This window comes from Lethenteron reissneri, chromosome 19 (genome assembly GCF_015708825.2).
Source record: "Lethenteron reissneri isolate LAM-NWPU_2019-01 chromosome 19, ASM1570882v1, whole genome shotgun sequence".
Classification (NCBI taxonomy): domain Eukaryota; kingdom Metazoa; phylum Chordata; class Hyperoartia; order Petromyzontiformes; family Petromyzontidae; genus Lethenteron; species Lethenteron reissneri.
Window position 1 is genome coordinate 12,307,971 of NC_083797.1, and position 21,395 is coordinate 12,329,365.

General features: G+C 50.2%; 1 protein-coding gene across 1 annotated transcript in view; it reads left to right on the plus strand.

Annotated features, from left to right (window-relative positions):
- Positions 1-21,395, plus strand: part of LOC133344281 (MFS-type transporter SLC18B1-like) — a 104,707-nt gene that overhangs the window by 5,483 nt on the left and 77,829 nt on the right. The window contains exons 3-5 of the mRNA XM_061554370.1: positions 6,250-6,370; positions 7,845-7,940; positions 9,897-9,970. Of these exons, the coding sequence (XP_061410354.1) occupies positions 6,260-6,370; positions 7,845-7,940; positions 9,897-9,970 (281 nt within the window). The 5' untranslated portion in view covers positions 6,250-6,259. The remainder of the gene's footprint in view (positions 1-6,249; positions 6,371-7,844; positions 7,941-9,896; positions 9,971-21,395) is intronic.

Consider the following 21,395-nt stretch of genomic DNA (forward strand, 5'->3'; position numbering starts at 1 on the left):
ATGATATTGGTCATGAAAGCCAACGTGTTAAACAGCACAAGAAAACCATTGCCCCTAACGCGGCTTTCCCGAACGCGTATTTTTGGCCGCAGCACAGTTTGTTGGGGTTTCACGCTGCTAAAATTCCCACTCTCCGAACGAAAACAGTAGTGCCCTGAGAGTGCTGCATCTGTTGGAAGGGTGTGAATTAGGACATTAGTAATGAGCGACTTCCGCGACACGTCGTGTAGAGGGTATTCTTTATTCCACAGCACAGGCCAACATCGGCTTCCTCTCCAATTACACACTTAGCTATTACGTTCTACAGACCACACACACGGTTGATCACACGGCGGGTTCCGCCCCTTCCGCTTCCCGTCTCGCCGCTGGTTGACGGCATGCCGGGGAGGGCGGTGGTGCTCCGCAGGAGATCCGCCATGTGGCCGAACGACGAAGAAAGATGATGGCGAGCAGCGACGCAGTCCGGACCCAAGACTCCACACACCGACCCCGAGTCCTCCTCTGCCTCCACTTGTATTGCCGCAGGCGCAGCTAGGCTCCGCCTCCGGCGACGCCCTCTGGTGGAACTTTCTAGCTGGTTCTCGGAGTTTCTCGGCCGGCCCCGCCCTTCACCTGTGGCCCAGATACCTCTCCCTTTGGGGATTGGATAATGTTTATAGTCGTGCCTGTACGCGTGCTTCATTTTTTCCAACCAATAGATGTGAATATCTCATTACATCACCCCCCCCCCCCCCCCCGTAAGAAAAAAAGTAGCCGTCCCGGCTAATATTCAAGTAACATGTAAGAGCACATACGCGCAGCATAAGATGGACATAAAGAGGTGTAAAAGAGGACTCGTAACATGTGCCTTAAAGAGCGGGACAACACGTGGAACAAATAGCCCGCAATACGAGGGAACACGGCGAGAAGGGGCACGACGGAGGAAGGGAACAAAACGCAACAACCCTAGACACTCTGACATTGCCAAGCAACTCCAGAGCAAGGACCGAGCCCGTGGACTGCAGCACAGGAGGCACAGGAGCAGCAGGCTCAGCAGCAGCAGGCACATCTTTGATCCCGGCGAGGTCCCGAGCCCCGTCCACGGTCACAAGTCCGGATGCTGTGGACGACACGACACAGTCCTTCCGACACACGCCCCCCGAATGCACCATCCCCGGCCCGTCGGACAAATCAGACACCGGCAGGCCAATCGTTGGAGATGAAGAGGCGATACGTGCAGGGACAAACGGCTTCAACCGAGAAGGATGGACGAACCAACGGCGACGGCCCACCCGGATACGCACACATTGTGGCCGTTTCACCTCGACCACTTCCACGGGTCCTTGCCAGGGCTTATCTAAATTAGGAGATGTACCGACCGGCACCTGGGGGCAACGCAACCATGCTTTGTCGCCGATGGACCACGGCAACACGTGATCCCGCTTCCCCGCATTATGTTCATTGCACACCTGTGTTTTGGCGGCGTTAACTCTGGCTTCCTCTTGAGCCATAGAAATGTGCTATAGGGATATTTGCACATGCTCAGACAATCTAGACTTCCCTTTATCCAGTGACGAACCCAATTGGGCATCTATAGGGGGCACATTCTCCCTCCCATACATGAGAAAAAAATGGCGAGAACCCCGTGGTAGTATGAGGGGCCATCCTATACACGGCGAGTACACTCGGCACATGCAAATCCCAATCCGTCTGCCCAGCGTCGACCGCCTGACAGAGCATGGAGGTCAAAGTTCTATTCAGGCGCTCCAACATCCCATCCGTCTGTGGGTGGTATGGCGACGTCCTAATTTTCCTAGTACCCAAAGTGTCGCAAACCTCACACAGCAATTTAGACGAGAAATTGCGCCCCTGGTCAGTAAACAATTGCTCCGGGGCTCCGTTGTCCATCACATAACCATACAAAAACGCCTCCGTAATGGAGGCCGCCGACAGGTCAGGCAGCTGCCAAGCCATAGGCCATCGGGAAAAATATTCGACCCCCACTAAAAGAAATGTATTCCTTCGTGGAGTGGACAGAAAGGAATCAAGGATATTGAGCGCCACCAATTCGTTGATACGCGAAACCGAAATGGATTACAGCGGCGGATGGGACCTCCGCTGCGGCGGTTTCCTGTGCGCGCATTCAACACATCCTTGGATCCATCTGGAAACATCGGCTATCATCCCCAGCCAATAATAGTCACGCTGCAGTGTCAAGAGGGACTTCTGGACACCGAGGTGCAACAGCTTATCCTAGTGCAGCGCGCAAACCAAGTCACCCTGGAGAGCGGTGGGGACGACAAGCCGCCAGCGATCCAACATGTCCTCTGTCCACATCAAAAGGCCGTCATGACCGCTATAGTTTCCCGTGCATTTTCCGCGCAACCCCGCAAGACCCCTGAGGAATCGTCATTCAGCTGCTCGTGCACCCAAGCAGTCCTCCTCCGCCTCCGCTTATACAGCAACACCTTGGATTGCGAGCATAATTCGTTCCGGAAACGTGATTGTAATCCAAAGCACTCGTATATCAAAGCGAATTTCCCCATAAGAAATAATGGAAACTCAGATGATTCGTTACACAACCCAAAAATATTCATATGAAAGTGATTAATACTAAATACATTTTTATATTTTTATTATTTAAATGTAAATTTTATCGTGGCTGGTGTGAGGGAGACGAGAGAGAGTAGAGGAGAAGGAGGAGGGTTATTGTGGAGGACGACTTTCATTGCCACTAACGGAATCACTGCCATCTGTTGGCTCACTGGAATATTTTTCTTTTTGTGCAACTTTAACAAGGAACCTATCCAATGACATTTGCTTTTGCCTCCTTTTGAGAAGGCAAAAAGCATTGTTGCAGTACAGTTACTAAAGAACAGTCACTACACTTGGACACAAAATTTTAAAAAATTCTTTACGCACACACACGTGGTCACAACACTATAGTAAACAGTATACACTCGCACGGATGTTGACTATACGAGTGAGGCACGCCGACTGAGACCGAGCATGGGAGACGATTACCCACAATCCCGCAGCGAGAGAGAGAGAAGAACCATCGGCTCAGTTGTGATCACGTGACGCTCGGCAGACAAAGCGTATACGTATTACTCGTATTGCAAGACCTCGCTCGTTTATCAAGTTAAAATGTATGATTTTTTTTTTGCTCGTATTGCAAAACACTCGCAAACCAAGTTACTCGCAATCCAAGGTTTTACTGTATTGTCGCAGGCGCGACTAGGCTCTGCCTCTGGCCACGCCCTCTCATGGAACTTTCTAGCCGGTTCTCGGAGTTTCACCTTTCGCCCAGATACCTCTCCCTTTGGGGATTGGATAATGTTTATAGTGGTGCCTGTACCCGTGCTTTCCTTTTCCAACCAGTAGATGTCACTATCTCATTACACATTTATACTGCAGGAGACATCCAATGAGCTATGCAGCTCTTTTTCCCATAGATGTCCAGTAGGGGCGGGCTCAGAAAGTTACAATAACAAATAGTAGAAAAACACGATAGAAAACCAAAGTATAGCAAAGGTAAAGAAATCACACAGAAAAAAAACTTTTTTTTAATCTTACCAGGTAAAGCCCACTGAGCTATTCGCTTCTTATTTCAGGAGCCACCTGGCGACAAATGATAGCTTAACGAAGTGCCATTGAAATGTATAGCAGCCGAATAATCTAAATTCACTAAACACGTGTTTTTAAACGTGGAGGGGAAAAACCCGGAGGATCTGGAGAGAGAAAAAAAAATCCACGCTGCAGCTGCTGGGACAGACTGACGGCATTCACCGCTTAGCAGGCCGGTGGTGGGGGGGGGGGCAGGTGGGGGGGGGGTACTCGAGAGGAGATAAATTCACAATCGCAAGAGTAATTAAAACGCGCACCCCCTCCCCTTCACCCCCCACCCACCCCCCCCTGGGCCAGGTGTTCGATCACAAGAAGTTATCGGCGCGTTGGATTTAATTGTGGCGCGGCTGGCGCGCTGCGCTTAGTGTCCGTCTCACGTTGACCTCCGCCGAGGCCCTCATTAATCACGGGGACGCGGCGCGCACGGCACACGCGGGCAGAGTAATCTCTGGCCTTTGGCCGCACGTTCAATCGGGGCCTCCCTATTGTGGCTTCGCTTGGAAAGGTTTGGTTTTTTTTATTTTCCCACGTCATCCGTCTCCCAGTTTCCCCCTTGCTTTTATTCCCCGTGATTAACGCAGCCGGATGTGATTTTCCCACGCGCGACCACAAGTCTCTCGGACAGGAGACCTGGGAAAGTATAAATTGAAGGACACAAACAAGCACTGTCCGTGTCATTGGAAGATGAAGGTCACTCTGTCAACTGTTACCCAAAGGATTTAGATAGCGTCCGCAAGCATTGTCAAGGGCCATATCCATCTGCACACATTCATGTTGACTGTTGGCAATAACACAGAGTACCAGGGTATATCTTAAATAAATAAAAAACATTTGCCAAATGACTGAGAGACAGGAAGGCCTCACGATGACGTCTCAGCCATGAGGGTTCTTTGACCACACTTCACCATGCTGGTCAGTGTGGGTTGGTGGAGGGTGAGGAGACTTGTTAAGATACCACTCTCCACCGACGTTAACCACGACCAGGTATTTAATCCAAGCTCATCGCTGCTCCACCGCTGCGCCCTATTAGCATTATACAAATGTCTGTTGCATAGTCATCACGGCACCTGTGCCAGGTGTGCCCATGAGGGACGGTGATGCGGCCCGGCGGTAGCGTGTTCACCGCTTTGTTGCAGAGGATTGTGGTTAGTGCCCCGGTGGCCGCCCTGGTTAATACTGCGGGTGCATTAACAGTGGGCAATACTTAGCGCCCGTTTGTTTCACAGTGAACGTTACAGATTCCCTGATGTCATTCCAAACGAGTAGGACATTGTGTGCTGACATCACGGTCCAAAGTTACTCGCAAATGACTTGTTTATTTATTACCAACTGCAGCAACATCGCACCCTACTGGCAGACTCATGCCCATTTGCCAGCCAGGTGTTGTGTCACGTTGTGCCCACAGGGATAGCTGCCACTGGGGGTGCCCTTTCAAATGTTTTGAAATGAGATGTGAAGTGCTGTGAGGCATCCCCAGCGTATAGGAGCAGCTCTAACACAAGAACATTTATATATTTTTTAAAGTATATTTTAACTATTTTTGTACTTAACACTACCTTACATATTTTGTTATATATAGCAGTATTAATTCCAAATGTGCTAAAGCTTTATTGATGGATTTTATTACTATGTAACATCAGGGATTCATTTTGCTGAATCTGCCTATTGCCTATGTCACCAACTCTGCATATATTTTCATATCCGCCATTCCACATCCAGTGTTCCTTTCTCTTGGACCGTGGCTACGAGTAGCGCACCAGCTACTCCGGCCTATCAGAATACAATCCCTGTGCACCACTCGTTAACGTGGCCCCTTAATATTCTTGATTAACGCTCATGAGCATGATTCTTCTCTTTGGTTCTTTCGGTAAAGTCACATAGAAGGGAAATAAAAAAAAACAATAAAATTATCACGACGTTTCGATTGCGACACAAGCAATCATCATCAGGTGTGTAAACCACAGCAAGAAACGTCGTAAAATTTTTATTGTTTTATTTTATTATTTCCCTTCTACGTGACTTTACCGAAAGAACTAAGAATATGAATCCCTGCAGTCACGAAAACTTTAAATAGAAACTTTTTGGTTCTGTGTTTTGTCTCTCTCTCAAATTTAACAATCTTTGGAAGAACGTAATCAACCAGGTAGCGTGTTGACTATTGTGTTAGCCGACTCTCTGTTTAGTATTGCATTGTATTTCTAAGTTTACTATGGTTTTTTTCTCATTCATTCTTATCTGATGATGGTTGCTTGTGTTGCAATCGAAACGTCGTATTCTATTATTATTTATTTTCTTTCTACGTGACTTTACCGAAAGAACCAAAGCGTAATTCCTGCAGTCACGAAAGCTTCGAATCGTTATTATAGTTACTGTATTACCATCTAAAGCTTTCGTGACTGCAGGGATTCATCTTCCTGGTTCTTTCGGTAAAGTCACGTAGAAGGGAAATAATAAAATATATATTTTTTTATTCTTTCCCTTCTACGTGACTTTACCGAAAGAACCAGGAAGATGAATAATAAAATATTTTTTTTTAATTGTATTATTTCCCTTCTACGTGACTTTACCAAAAGAACCAGGAAGATGTATTACCATCGTCATGATTCTCCTCGATCCTATGTGCTCCTTTGCTGGCCGGCCTAGGGGTGGCGCGATGTGTGGCACCATGCAGAGTCAGCAGGTCACGATGCTGCTGATGGTGGGCTCCGCCGCCTTCCTGGAGACCATCCTCTCCACCGCCCTCTACCCCTTCTTCCCCCAGGAGGTGGGTGCCCTCAGCTCGGCACCGCACGAGCGCAGCTGCCTTCTCTGTCCCTTCTCTCTCTTAAGAGCTGGCCAAACACACCCCAAATATAGGAGCACAGAGCTTGTTGGGCAATTGTTGGCATCGGTTCTGAATGCTTCCCCACTCACCTCACGGTTTTACCACAACTCCGTGTGAGCACTGTGCACGTTCCTTAGTTGCCTCCTCATGTTGGTAACGGAGGAGTCGCTGCCGAACTACCGGCGTGGTGAAGTTCATTCCCTCACTCACATCGCCACGGTGGCGACATGTTAACTACCTTGCCTGGTATATAAGAGGCCGTGGGTTCGATCTCGACCCTTGCGCCTGCTGTATATTTGGAGTTTGTGTGTCTCTTTCACCGTGAACGCGTGGCTATTTCTCTGGGTCCTTCGGTTTTTCCTTCCACATTTAGAAACAACATCACGCGTTTCGAGTTTTTGGCTGCTCTATATTTCCACATGATGATAAGCCGCTTTGTTGAGCAATTTTTAGTGGCCAGATCGCTTCTGAAAAAGAGCTACAAAGCTCGGTGGGCCTTCCCTGGTGAAATAAAATATTTTAAATTGTTTCATTTTTTAAATAGTTTTCTTTCAAGAGGGCTCTTCTTGGGATGTTTAACCAAGTATTTTTGAGTGCTCTCTACATATGTGAGGAAACTCAAGTGCCCATAGGACTGAGTAGGCCATTGTGTGATGACATCATGGGCCAAATTTGTAAAATTTGGCAAATTCGCTTCTGAATAAAGAGCTGTATAGTTCAATGGGCCTTACCTGGTAAAATGAAAAAAATAAAGAAGCGTTTTATATAGTTTACGGTTTATTTGAGTCTATGTGTGGCCTTGAGTCTCTTTGTCTCTTTGAGTCTCCATGTGAGTCTTCTATTCTCCATGCAAATCTGTGAGCCTCCCCCATAAGTAAGGGATTTGCGCCGTCACGTGGTCATGACTACGACAAAGTTCAATCTCTCGCTCACGTCACCCACACAGCAGTAAGAATGTCAGAATCAGAATATTTACCTATTTATGGCTATGGGAATCCGATGAGCTTATGAAGTTATTTTTCACAGATGGCGAGAATTTCACTGATTCGAATCTTTCGTGACTGCAGGAATTACTCTTTGGTTCTTTCGGCAAAGTCACGTAGAAAATAAAATAATAGAATACGACGTTTTGGTTGCAACATACACAAAGACACACACAAAGACACACCGAGCGGTGTGTCTTTGTGTGTGTCTCTCTCTGCATGTGTGTCTGCCTATGCTGTTCCCGTGTCTGTTTTATCATTCATTCTTACCTGATGATGGTTGCTTGTGTTGCAACCGAAACGTCATATTCTATTATTTTATTTTATTTTCTACGTGACTTTACCGAAAGAACCAAAGGGTATTTCACTGATGTATGATTGAGCACCAGACGCGTTACCCAGCTGTGTGCATGTGCCCGCGTCTTCTGCAGGCCGGCAAAAAGGGGGCGAACGTGACCATCGTGGGCATCATCTACGGATGCTTCTCCGTCACACAACTCGTCTCCTCGCTGCTCATCGGGAAACTGGTGAGGGCGGCACGGTGCCAATCTCTTAGAGTGACACAAGCACACTTAGGGCACACACACGCACACTGATGGCACGCACACCTCGGGAAAGCACACGCACACTGAGGACAAACACACAAATACTGAGGGCGCACACGTGCACACTGATGGCACGCACACTGAGGACAAACACACGCACACTGCGGGCACACACGCACACTGCAGGCACACACGCACACTGAAGGCACACACAGATATATAAGATTCGCTCACTGTCAGAGGCGCGTGGAACCACAGATAAGCAGGAAGACAGCCACGCGATGAGCCGGCGGCAACAATTGCCCAAGTTCTGCGGTCCTCTACATATATATAGGCATTATCGGCCATGTGGGGGGAAACTGGAGCACATGGGGAAAACGCACAACGCGCGTGGAGGAAACATTCCCATACAGACAGAACAGCTGGAGTCCACAGTTTTGCTGGACTACCTTCTGGCAAAGCAGGGTTATAGAACCTTGGCGCAATCCACTGACACTCACCCTCCACAGTGCTGGATGGATTACAGACGTGCACCACCACCACCCGGATAAATATTTGTTTTTGTTTGGAGAGACCAAACAATGTAATTCAAGACTGATATTAAAAATTATAAACGAAACTATTTTTCTTTTTACACGGTGAGGCCCACTGAGCTATCGAGCTCTTTGTCAGAAGTGACCAGGCCATCACAAATTATAGCTCAGCGAAGTTGCTCATCACGTGGACATTTATTGCAGCCAAATACTCTCAGCGCATGTTGATTCTAAATGTGGAGGGAAAAACCAGAGGACCCGGAGAAAAATCTACGTGACCACGGGGAGAGAGACACCGCAAACTCGAAATATGCAGCAGGCGTCAGGGTCGGGATCGAAGTAGTAAACATTTCGTCACCGCGTTCGCCCCATTGAATGATCGTTAAGGCGATAATGCCCTCTTCTGGCCACTTTGTGGACGAATTCGAGAAATGAGAGGCTTCGTGGGAGCGGCACCCTCTGTGCGCGCGTCCACTTGGCCGCTGAGACGTCACCGCGCATGAATCACGGCTGTGGGAGCCCTGCTTCTCGTAAGTCCCCGTCTTGAGATAAAAGCCAACCGCGACCTCCCCTGGCCACCCTCCCTCCCCTTCCTCACATCCTGCGTAAACAATACCGCGTCTCTCGGTGCTTTATGACCTTTAGACGTTTTAATTGGTTTGTTTATTGGGGATCTCCTGGCCGTGCGATCCCGAACACAGTGTGCTGCGGCACGCACGCACGCCCATACTGTGACCCCGCACAACATTTCCTGTTTGGCCCCTTTTTCCCTTGAACCGCGTTTGCATTGCGTGTGAAGTCTGTGCCTGGCCCAATACACATCAACCTCGGCCCACGGCCCTAAGGAAATTGAGCGAGACGCGAAGGCATCATTGACTCCCGTGGATTCAGGTCGCTGGCCAACGAGCGAAGAGTCAATGTGGCATTCGTAATGTGAAAGCGCTGTTGCTGCCACCCCAAGCAACGCCGATGTGTGTTTGATGAAGTTGGGGTGTGAATGGGGTGGTCGGGTGGCTCCCAGTGGGGCAGACACGGTTTAAGAAAGGCTGTCGCCGGCGTCCCAAGCCTTTCGCGAAACTTGGAATGTGCTGGCTTAAACTTTGTCTCGCCTCATGCTCGACTCATGTTATGGGCAAAGGGGTGGGTTACCTGACCAGTGGGTGGGGCTAATGTGGTTATAGATCACCGTTTGAAATTAAGCGGGCCCACAAGAGAGGAGGGGCTGCCAGCTCGCCACGCGTTGCGGTTGAGCCTCACAGAAACGCGGTGGCTTTGAGGCTTGGGCTGCAGTGCGGCCGTTTGTGAACGGCAACGAGGATGCGAGCCGTTTGTATGTACGTTGAACGTCTTTCACACCGTACATAGCCAACCGCTGACCCATGCCACGTGCCCATGTCTGCCCCAGGTGCCATGCGTGGGAGCCAAGGTGCTGTTCATCACGGGGGTCCTCATCTCGGGGGTGTGCACCGTGATGTTCGGGTAACGACCGCGTCCTGACTCCACCCACGCGCTCACCCCAACACGCGCTCACCCCAACACGCGCTCACCCCAACACGCGCTCACCCCAACACGCGCTCACCCCAACACGCTCTCACCCCAACACGCTCTCACCCCAACACGCGCTCACCCCAACACGCGCTCACCCCAACGCGCTCACCCCAACACGCGCTCACCCCAACACGCGCTCACCCCAACACGCGCTCACCCCAACACGCGCTCACCCCAACACGCTCTCACCCCACCCACGCGCTCACCCCAACACGCGCTCACCCCAACACGCTCTCACCCCAACACGCGCTCACCCCAACACGCGCTCACCCCAACACGCGCTCACCCCAACACGCGCTCACCCCAACACGCGCTCACCCCAACACGCGCTCACCCCAACACGCGCTCACCCCAACACGCTCTCACCCCACCCACGCGCTCACCCCAACACGCGCTCACCCCAACACGCTCTCACCCCAACACGCGCTCACCCCAACACGCGCTCACCCCAACACGCTCTCACCCCAACACGCGCTCACCCCAACACGCGCTCACCCCAACACGCGCTCACCCCAACACGCGCTCACCCCAACACGCGCTCACCCCAACACGCGCTCACCCCAACGCGCTCACCCCAACGCGCGCTCACCCCAACGCGCCCTCACCCCAACGCGCTCTCACCCCAACGCGCTCTCACCCCAACGCGCTCTCACCCCAACGCGCTCTCACCCCAACGCGCGCTCACCCCAACACGCGCTCACCCCAACGCGCTCACCCCAACGCGCGCTCACCCCAACGCGCGCTCACCCCAACGCGCGCTCACCCCAACGCGCGCTCACCCCAACGCGCTCTCACCCCAACGCGCTCTCACCCCAACGCGCTCTCACCCCAACGCGCTCTCACCCCAACGCGCTCTCACCCCAACGCGCTCTCACCCCAACGCGCTCTCACCCAACACGCTCTCACCCCAACGCGCTCTCACCCCAACGCGCTCTCACCCCAACGCGCTCTCACCCCAACGCGCTCTCACCCCAATGCGCTCTCACCCCAACGCGCTCTCACCCCAACGCGCTCTCACCCCAACACGCGCTCACCCCAACACGCGCTTACCCCAACACGCGCTCACCCCAACACGCGCTCACCCCAACACGCGCTCACCCCAACACGCTCTCACCCCACCCACGCGCTCACCCCAACACGCACTCACCCCAACACGCTCTCACCCCAACACGCGCTCACCCCAACGCGCTCACCCCAACGCGCTCACCCCAACATGCGCTCACCCCAACGCGCGCTCACCCCAACGCGCTCTCACCCCAACGCGCTCACCCCAACACGCTCTCACCCCAACACGCGCTCACCCCAACACGCGCTCACCCCAACGCGCTCACCCCAACACGCGCTCACCCCAACGCGCGCTCACCCCAACGCGCGCTCACCCCAACGCGCTCTCACCCCAACACGCGCTCACCCCAACACGCGCTCACCCCAACACGCTCTCACCCCAACACGCGCTCACCCCAACACGCTCTCACCCCAACACGCTCTCACCCCAACACGCTCTCACCCCAACACGCTCTCACCCCAACACGCGCTCACCCCAACACGCTCTCACCCCAACACGCTCTCACCCCAACACGCTCTCACCCCAACACGCTCTCACCCCAACACGCGCTCACCCCAACACGCGCTCACCCCAACACGCTCTCACCCCAACACGCGCTCACCCCAACACGCTCTCACCCCAACACGCTCTCACCCCAACACGCGCTCACCCCAACACGCTCTCACCCCACCCACGCGCTCACCCCAACACGCGCTCACCCCAACACGCGCTCACCCCAACACGCTCTCACCCCAACACGCTCTCACCCCAACACGCTCTCACCCCAACACGCTCTCACCCCAACACGCGCTCACCCCAACACGCTCTCACCCCAACACGCGCTCACCCCAACACGCGCTCACCCCAACACGCTCTCACCCCAACACGCTCTCACCCCAACACGCTCTCACCCCAACACGCTCTCACCCCAACACGCTCTCACCCCAACGCGCTCTCACCCCAACGCGCTCTCACCCCAACGCGCTCTCACCCCAACGCGCCCTCACCCCAACGCGCTCTCACCCCAACACGCCCTCACCCCAACACGCCCTCACCCCAACACGTTCTCACCCCAACGCGCTCTCACCCCAACGCGCCCTCACCCCAACGCGCTCTCACCCCAACGCGCTCTCACCCCAACGCGCTCTCACCCCAACACGCCCTCACCCCAACACGCCCTCACCCCAACGCGCTCTCACCCCAACGCGCTCTCACCCCAACACGCTGTTGTATATGTTGGTTATCAAAATTTGTTATGTTGTATGCATGCGTGGGTGAAATTATTATGTTGTATATGTGGGTTATGAATATTCAGTGAAAATAATAATAATTAAATGAAATTTGGCCAAATGTGTAATTATCCGGAAATATGTTAATTTATGTAATTACGCACATTTTAATTATGCCAATTCGAGAGGTAATCGTATTAATTATGCGAGTGGGTGTAATTATGATAATGCAAGTCGTTATGATAACCAGACCCCGCCTCGGTGATGAGGGTGGGTTATCGATCGGAATAAGGCAATTAATCGTATGCAGTTATGCAGGTGTGGTGTAAGTATGCAAGATTAACTTAGATTAACTCGGCATCGTTGTCTAGGTTCGTCTCATTCTCGCTTTAACATTCCCAGAGTGTGTATTCGTGGTTATATTTTAGGTCCCCGGTTCACCCCGTTATCGCTTTAACATTTACTGAGTATGTATTAGTGTGTTTATTAAGGTCACCAAGTTCAGATCTCAACGCAGAAGCAGATCTTATGCATAGATTTCAGGAAAGAATCACACAACCACTTCTGTATTGATCAATTTATTACTAATTCAACCTTAACTATGATATAGTATGCGAACTCTCAATCCCGGAACGTCAACACGGCATCAATACAGTATCATCAACGATTGTCTGATTTCACTTTGACAACGGCACATGGATCCCGCATAACGCGATGGTTGTTAGTGAGAGAGAGAGTCGTTAAAATATGCAAATACTATGCTAAGAAAACCTTAACGTTAATGAATGATTATACTCAATATTGTTCACGCAGTACCGCACTCCTTATTGATCATACGCAACCCTTATCACGTTGTTAGCACCTTGGGTCACGGGACAGTTGAATATTCTGTAGAGGATGCGAGTACGTGCGGCGATTATGACTGAAAGATACTTGAAAGATTATACGGCGATAAAAAAACACAATCAAAAACAGTTATTATTCTTAAAGGCACCAATCTCAACAGATACATCGGCAGGTTATCTGACAACAGAACGGCTCGGAGTAAGGGCCTGCGACGGTGCTCCTTTTCCGAAGATCGTTATCTTATACCAAGTTTACTAATTGGGGACCAGATCACCTGATAAGGATCCGGTGGGCCACCACTCCCCACGTGAGCGTGGCTCGGCGGAAGGAGGTGCCAAGAATCAGTTCGTATTGATGGATCTGTTGGGAATTTATGCGATTAAGAGTACAGCCCACTAAATATTAAAGATAAAAATTACGAATACTTTTATAAACGACGGATGGCCATCACTCGGTCTCGTTGTGATGCCTTCCCAGCCACAGATGGCTTATGGGTTCGAGTGTGTTTGAGTGGTAAGAGTTGTCTTGAATAGTCAGTGTTCGGAGTCGATTCTTTATGTCAAACAGACGCCTGGTGGTCGTGTGGTGAGGGGGCGGTGCGCGTCATACGTATCAGTCGCTCCCCTGTCACCGTGGGGAACTGGTTCGGATGCCCGTTGATACGCTGTCGCAGTTCGGAACCCGGTCGGTAGGTGGCGCCCACAACTCGCTCGCAGCGTGCAGTGTCGGGTCGTCGACCAGGGTGTGCACGGAGCCTCGTCGCCAAACCGCGACCCTCACCACTCCGGCGGCAGCAGAGACCTCCGACTCGGCAGAGGTTGACCCACGCAGGCCGAGTTGAGCTGTCAAGCGGGTCTTGCCCGCCTGCAGAGGAGATGGGGAGCCGCTTGAGTCGAGCCCCGAGAGCCGGCTTTGGTAAGCCGATCGAACTCGGCTGAGTCCCAGACGAGCTGAAGATGAGTCGAGCCGACCCGCTGGTCGCACTCGCTCCTGAGCCGACCCTCCCGGTCGAGCTCGCTCCTGAGCCGACCCGCTGGTCGCACCCCCCACGTGAGCCGACCCGCTGGTCGCACTCCTGAGTCGACCCGCTGGTCGCACCCCCCACGTGAGCCGACCCGCTGGTCGCACCGATTTCCAATGCTCAGGATCCTTTCCTTTATGCCGAAAAATCCCCCTGGATCCCGCCCACAAGGCGGGGCTTCTTTCGATTTTTGCTGTGTCAGGATCTGTCCGTAGGCAGGTGTGTCCATGTGTGTGTCCGTACGTCCGTATGTCCTTGTGTGCATCACTCACGGTATATTCCGTTGTCACCCTCCCTCCATAAAACCCACGAGCAAACAATCAGATGTTACAAATTGCCTCGAAGTCGTCTCTCTGTCTGGGTGCAATATTATCTCTTGTCTGGCCTTCTTCATGAACCCAAAACACAGACGTTACAAATCGTCTCATAGGCGTCTTTGTTCGTGTTGCACAACCTGGAGGGAGGGGCAACACTCTCTCCGACCCGGCGCACAAAGAAATGGTTAAGAAGTTTTAAGTTAACATTTGTCCCTTACTATTTCACAGTTATGATTCTGTATGTAACCTAAGGTCTGTCGTTTCCCATCGTGGTGCTTGACTCAAGTGGAGGTGTTTCCCCGAGCGTATACACACTCCTATCCCGCGCTGCGGGGATACAAAGACGGCCGGGATCTCCCTTTCTCTCCGACCCTGGGTTTAACATCGTTTTTTTTTATTATGTATTTATATTCGACCTGGTGGTGATTCATCCCGTTATCCTGGCTTTTCCATAAGTTTTACTTGTCTTTTCATGCATAGGCTTATTACTATTAATTTATTTCCGATATCTTAGGTTAAGGGGTAAGTTTCTTGATCCTAGGAATTCGTATTCCTTGGTGTCTGCATGGTTATATAAGCGGAATATAGTTTACGGTGAATAGCGTTAACATTGATGTTGTGTACGATATTATGTATTGTGATGTCTTTAACTTAACTTGTTTGTCAGGGCTTTACTGACACGAAGTTGCATTCCATAGCCCCGCAGTCTTTGCCCCACTCTATCTCTGCTCGCCGTGGTTGTTGCTGTCCAGCTGACGTCGTTAACTCAAGGCCTCATTAATTTCCGTCACTCCTTGTGTGTGAGGGCGGTTGAACCTTGGAGTCAGTTCTGGTTTTTGTCTGCCTGCTTCTTCTTGTGTCCCCTGACCCCGGGAGTTATTATTTCTACTTTTTTATGGCCTGTCGAAGCCCGACTCGCTGTTGCTGGGCTGGTCGTTCCCGGCTTTTTGCTTACGTTTGCAGTTCGCCGTGCTCTTAATTTCCTTCCCTCTTCAACCTTATATCGACTATTCGCTCCTGTCTGGGTGTGATTCAATTTTAACTTAGGAAGGTTCTGATTGTCATATGCTTCGGGTCGAGTTGTATAGAAAGTATTAAAGTATGGAAATAACATTTCATATTGACTTAATGATGGTGATGGTTCAGTAGGCGTAACTTGTGGCCTGGTTTAATTGGAGTGGGTGTAAATATCAATAACTTTAGCCTACCCTGTTGTTAAATTCCGACTTTAACGTTACTTTAATAGCAATACAGAATAATTGAGCTTTTTGTCTTAACTAGGCGAACGCGAACTTCTGGTGACCCCCGCAGCCTTGTTGTTCAGCTGGGTCTGCCTCCTTGAGAAATATACACCACTCTTATTCTTGTCTCACTGTGGCCACCCAACCTTCTGCTCTGGGAGTGTTATTCTTAATTTCAGGTCAAAGGCCCCCTCACGTTCAGACGTGCAGGGTTGTTTAAATCAGCTCCCTCCCCTGTGCACGTGTTCCAACTAGCTCGGAATCCCTAAACACACAATCAGTGATGATTCCTGGCTTTCTGTGGTTGTGATTTAGACAAAGGCGCCTCTGTTTTCTTCCATTGCCTTTGAGTCGACACTGCCCTATTATTTGCCCATGTGCTGAGGTCATAGAATTCGTTTTGACTTCAGTAATATTAACATTCAGTATTGGATTAGCAAATGGGCAATGGTTCATTGATGTAGTTCGCAGCCTGGTCTCCAATTTGAGCGAGCGCGAGGATCGATAATTTAGCCTACTCTGTTGTTGAATTTCGAATTTTGACGTTACTTTAAAACCATGCAGGATGGTTGGGCTTTTTGCCTTAACTATGTCTGGCTGACACTCCCACTGTCTCTGCCGCCTGCACGGGTGACATGTGCCCGTTCATCAGGCCTTATCTTTCCTTGAAGCAAGGTTGCAAATTCTGCCATCCTAGCCCTCCTCCAGTTCATTACTTAACAACACCTGGTGTTTTGCAGTTTGCTGCGCTTTGGTGTATTTAAAAAAAACAAGTAAAAAGATAATATATAAAAATCATCAAATATTATTAATCCCAATTTTGGAAGAAGGGTTAGTATACAACATTCCGCCCTTTTAAAAATGACCAGTGGTCAAATGGCCACGGGTTATTTTTAAAAAAAATGTATACCCTTCTTCCATCATGAACCATCGGATTGTCCTCAAGTTTTGCTGCTATTCCTTACAACGCGCGCGTACGTGTCACAACTTAATATGGTTATATGTGACAAGAGAGAGGAAAAAAGGAAAAAAAAAATTCTAAAGGAAGGTAAAACGATAAGGGAGGGAAAAATTATTCTATTGACTACGTGTTATAGGAGATATCGTTAAAAAGATAGTTTCTACGGTTATTCTTGGGTGGCATCATCAGGCCTTGGCTCTATCCCTGTTCCTGGGCTTGAATGGTAGGTGGCTTGTCCCTGCGATTAGTCTTTTAAGTTCGGCATTCATTTTGGCCACATGGTATGTTAAGGTTAGAATAGCCAGGACTAGTATGATCATCCCTGTTGCCCCTGTGATTCCCATCCCCATCTGTTGATTTCGCTGATATCCAGCCTCTTCGGTCGCCCAAGTAAGATCTGTTATGTTAATCTCTGATTCGCTGAGGGATAATTTCACCATATGGAATTCTTTACTGTTCAACAAGTTGGACACATGTTTGTGTATGTCTTCCCCCATTTTTGGCCAGTAGGCCACCTGTCGCAGCATCTGTCCCGTATTCACCTCGCATCGGTGGCCGCTGCACGGTTCATTGTGGGCGTGTTGTAACATTATTTCTCGATATTGAGAGGGGACTACCCATCTAGGTCGACCGTCTTTTTCGTTTGTGTATACCAGTAGCCCTTTTCGCATTGAGAACCTTTTGATTTGGCTATGCATGATCTCGATCTCTTTGTTGTCATTCAAGTTGTCAGTAGTGATTGGTTTTCCTGCTGGATCTTGGATATGATCGGCGAGTGTCTTTAGTGTTTCGTCCTCTTGTTGCATTCTGATCAGGTCTTCGGAAGGCTGGGCACTGTTCAATTGGGCTCTGGTTCCAGCTTCTGCCGGGTTCTTCCCACTTCTTGTGACCAGTCTTATCACGGCGATGTCTTGGTTCGTCGACTCTTGTTGTCCGTCTCTGTCGGTTTGGTCTTCTAGCTTCCACGGGGTGCCTTCCAGGCTTCCCACTTTTGCTATGGCATCTGCTTGGTCGTTCCCAGTTTTCTCTTGACCAGGTATCTTGGAGTGCCCTTTGACTTTCTTCCAAAATATCTTCATATCCTTGTTCTGAACCATCTTATCTATGGCCTCGAATAGTTCTCGATGGTGAATTGGTTTATTCCTATGGTTCTTCATCTCGTTTTTTTTCCATATGGGTAGGTGGTGCAGGAAGCTGTGCTGTACGTAGTTGGAATCAGTGCACACCACCATGGTCCGTATTTGGTTATCGGATGCCATTTGGACAGCGATGTGTACCCCGACCAACTCTGCATACTGGTTTGACTTTGGTCCCAGCTGAAATCCCTCTTGAATCCCTGTGAGTGGGCCAGTTTCCCAAATGACTCCTGACCCAGCGTGAAGCTTGTTCTCCTTCATCTTGGAGCATCCATCGATGTATACCACTGGTAGGTCGGCACATGTCTCCTTCCTGAAGGGCAGGTACCTGTTGTCCTCCGGAGGTATCTTTCCGTCCTCTGCTTCTATGCTGTCAAGGGTACAATCATGTAAATCGGCAAGACCTTGGGCCATTGGACTTTTCTTGTTTTTTGCGTATTTCACTGTGATTGGTAGGCCTTGGAGTGTCAGTGCCCAGCTGGCTATTCGGCTGCTGGTTACGCGGCCCTCTCGAATCTTCTTACTGTTGAGGTATGCCAAGGATTCATGATTCGTTTCCAGGATGATCTTCTCTCCGTTCAACAAGTTCCGAAAATGTTGTATGGCCCAGATGTTTCCAAATATCGCCTTCTCACACTCGGAGAACTTTATCTCCACTCCCCGGAGGGCTTTGCTGGCATAGGCAATAACTCGTTTCTCTGCTTCCTGTCTCTGGTACAGTACCGAGCTGATACTATGATCTGAGTATGCGGTCTCCAGGTAGTATTCTTTCCCTTTCTCTGGGTATGCTAGGCAGGATGCCTCTGTGATCTGTCGTTTTAATTCTTTTTCTGCGGCTTCCTGTTCCTGTCCCCACTCCCATGGTTCGTCTTTTTGCAGTAGTTTGACTAAGGGTCGAACGATTCCTGCGTAGTCGTCCACGAACTGTCGAAGGTAGTTGCAAATCCCTAAGAAGCTCCGAAGGGTCGTGACTGTGGTGGGCGATTTGAGTGCGAGGAGGGCTTCAAGTCTTTTGGTTTGGGGTAACATTCCCTCAGTGCCGACCTGGAGCCCGAGGTAGTCCACCCTTTTGCGTGCCCACTGTCCTTTTTGTATTGAAATCTTTGCGCCTGCTTCCTTTAACTGCTCGAGGGTATGCTGGAGGCTCTCGAGGTGTTCTTCCCATGAGGAGTCCTTGACCAGTATATCGTCGACATAGACGATGGTACCTCGCTCTTTTGCGTCGTCCATTGCCTTGTGTAGGAATATGTTAAAGTCCGCAGGTGAATTCGAGTATCCAAATGGACATCGGTTCCAAGTATACTGTATTCCATTGAATGTAAATGCCAACTTGTATTGATCCGCTTCTTTCACGGGCATGGTCCAGAAGCCATTTGATAGATCCATGGTGGTGAGAATTTTTGCGCCTTTTATTTGGTTGAGATTCTGGTCGATTTCTGCCATTGGCCATCGAGATAGGGGAACCGTTTTGTTGAGTTGCCTATAGTCGATGGTGAGTCGCCACTTGCCTGTGGGTTTCAATACAGGCCAAATCGGTGAGTTGTAGGTTGAGTTGCATTCTCGAATTATATTCTTCTTGAGTAGGTTCTCCAAGGTTTCTTGGATTGATTCGTAGGCAGCCAGTGGAATCTTGTATTGTTTCACATATACCGCTGGCGCTCCTTCCAGTGTGGGAATAGATACCACGTGTAGGCCGGTTTTGCCGCAATCATAGGGGTCTTCTGAGAACAGGAAGTGGTATTTGTGGAGCAGTTGACGAAGCTCATTTCGTTGAGTGTCGTTCTCGAGGGCGTCTGCTGCTTCAATTTGTTGTTCGATTTGTTCTTCTATTATGGAGACTCCTTGTCCTGGGTCTGGGTCCAAGGCCTTCGTGGTTTCGGGCGGCTCGGTTGAAAGTTCCTTTTGCGTTACTATCGGTTGAGTTGCCTTGGCTTCATCCGAGGGTAATACGCTCTTGCCCTTGTGTTCTCCTTCATCAGTTTGCAGTTCGTCGGTTTGGCCTCCAGGGGGCGGTATATACTCCATGAGGGGACGGTCATTTGGTGATACTGACTCTAAGTCGGCTTCCTTTCGGTCTTCTCTCAGTCTGTTAGTCATTAGCTGAGTGATTCGAATTCCTGCTGGGAGCTCGTCTTCGTTCCTGATTGTCGTTGATAGGTCGTCGAGCTTTTGTGTTATCACTTGGATTCCCGTGGAGTCTCTCATAACGTCTTCATCTTCTGAGTCCCTTTGTTGCTCCGGCATTGACTGTGCCCAAATTTGTCGGGATTCAAGGTTCATAATGGGTTTCAGGCGATTCAGTAGTTCTATCCCAATGATCAGCTCTTTTCCGGGGCTCCGTACGACATATAGGGGATGGTTCATGTTGATTTTGTTGAACGTCAACTTCGTCATAACTTTGCCCAATGGTCGCATGTGGGTCCCTTCACATCCTGAGTAGGTAAGTTTACTTGGCATCATTTGTAGTGTTTCATTCTTCCTCTGGAGGGCAGTCTGGAGTTCGTCAAATAATTCTCTGCATATCATGGATATTTCTGCTCCAGTATCACAAAGGCCCTGGCTGGTCAGGGTGTCTTGCAGTATTACTTCCACGTGGACTCGTCCGACTGGTCCTACGGGAATCAATTCCCCCAGATGGTACCCTTTTCCCTCTGGTACCACTTCGGTGATTGCTTCGAGGCTTCTTGTCTTCCCTACGTTCACTTGGGCTACCTTTGCGCTGGGTGTGTCCTCCTCCTGTGTGGGTATAGTTGATATTCTTCCCTTCGCTACTTGCATGGGAGTCTTCATACTCCCTAGGAGCTCTTTTTCCATCCTAATGTGGTGAGCATATCGATTCCTGTTAGCTAACGGTGGTCTATGCTCTATTGCTAGTGGAGGCGGCAGTGGGGGACGATATGGTAACTGGTTTGGTGGGCGTCGGCCTCCGCGGGGTAGGTATGGCCCGTCACTCGCTCTTCCTCCTCCATAATTCCAGCCTCCGCCCTCTTCTGCATTCCATGGTGGTGGCGGCTGTGGGTGCCAGGTTCCTCTGGCCTCGTTCCTCCCCCCACGTGGAACGTTATTCAGCGTGTTGTGGACGGGTGTTGACTCTATTGGGTTAGGCGCCCTCTCCTGGGGGAATTCATGTCCACCCCGTGTGGCGCTAATATTATTCCTTGGAGATTCGCTTCCCTCCAGATCGAGGCATTCTTTATCTCTGGTGACGATGTGGGTTTTGGCTATGCCAGTGGTTTTCCGTCCGTTCACCCAGGCCGTGTGGGCCTTGCTTTCAATCTGGCGTAGGGAGGCAGTCTCGGGGTCCAACATCATTCCTACTATTCTCACTATTTCAGGTCTCAATGATTGGAAGAACATCACTTTTAAGACTGTCTTATCTCCCTGGGCATTGTCCACGTCCCCTGCGTAATATGCTTTCTTAAGGCGTAGGAGATAATCTCGTGGGTCTTCGTCTACACGCTGGGTCATCAACTTTGCCGCGTTCAATCCTTCGGATAGTGTGGAGTATTCCCCAAATCTCTTAACTACTGCTCGGCTCAATTGTTTAAAGTCACTCTTCA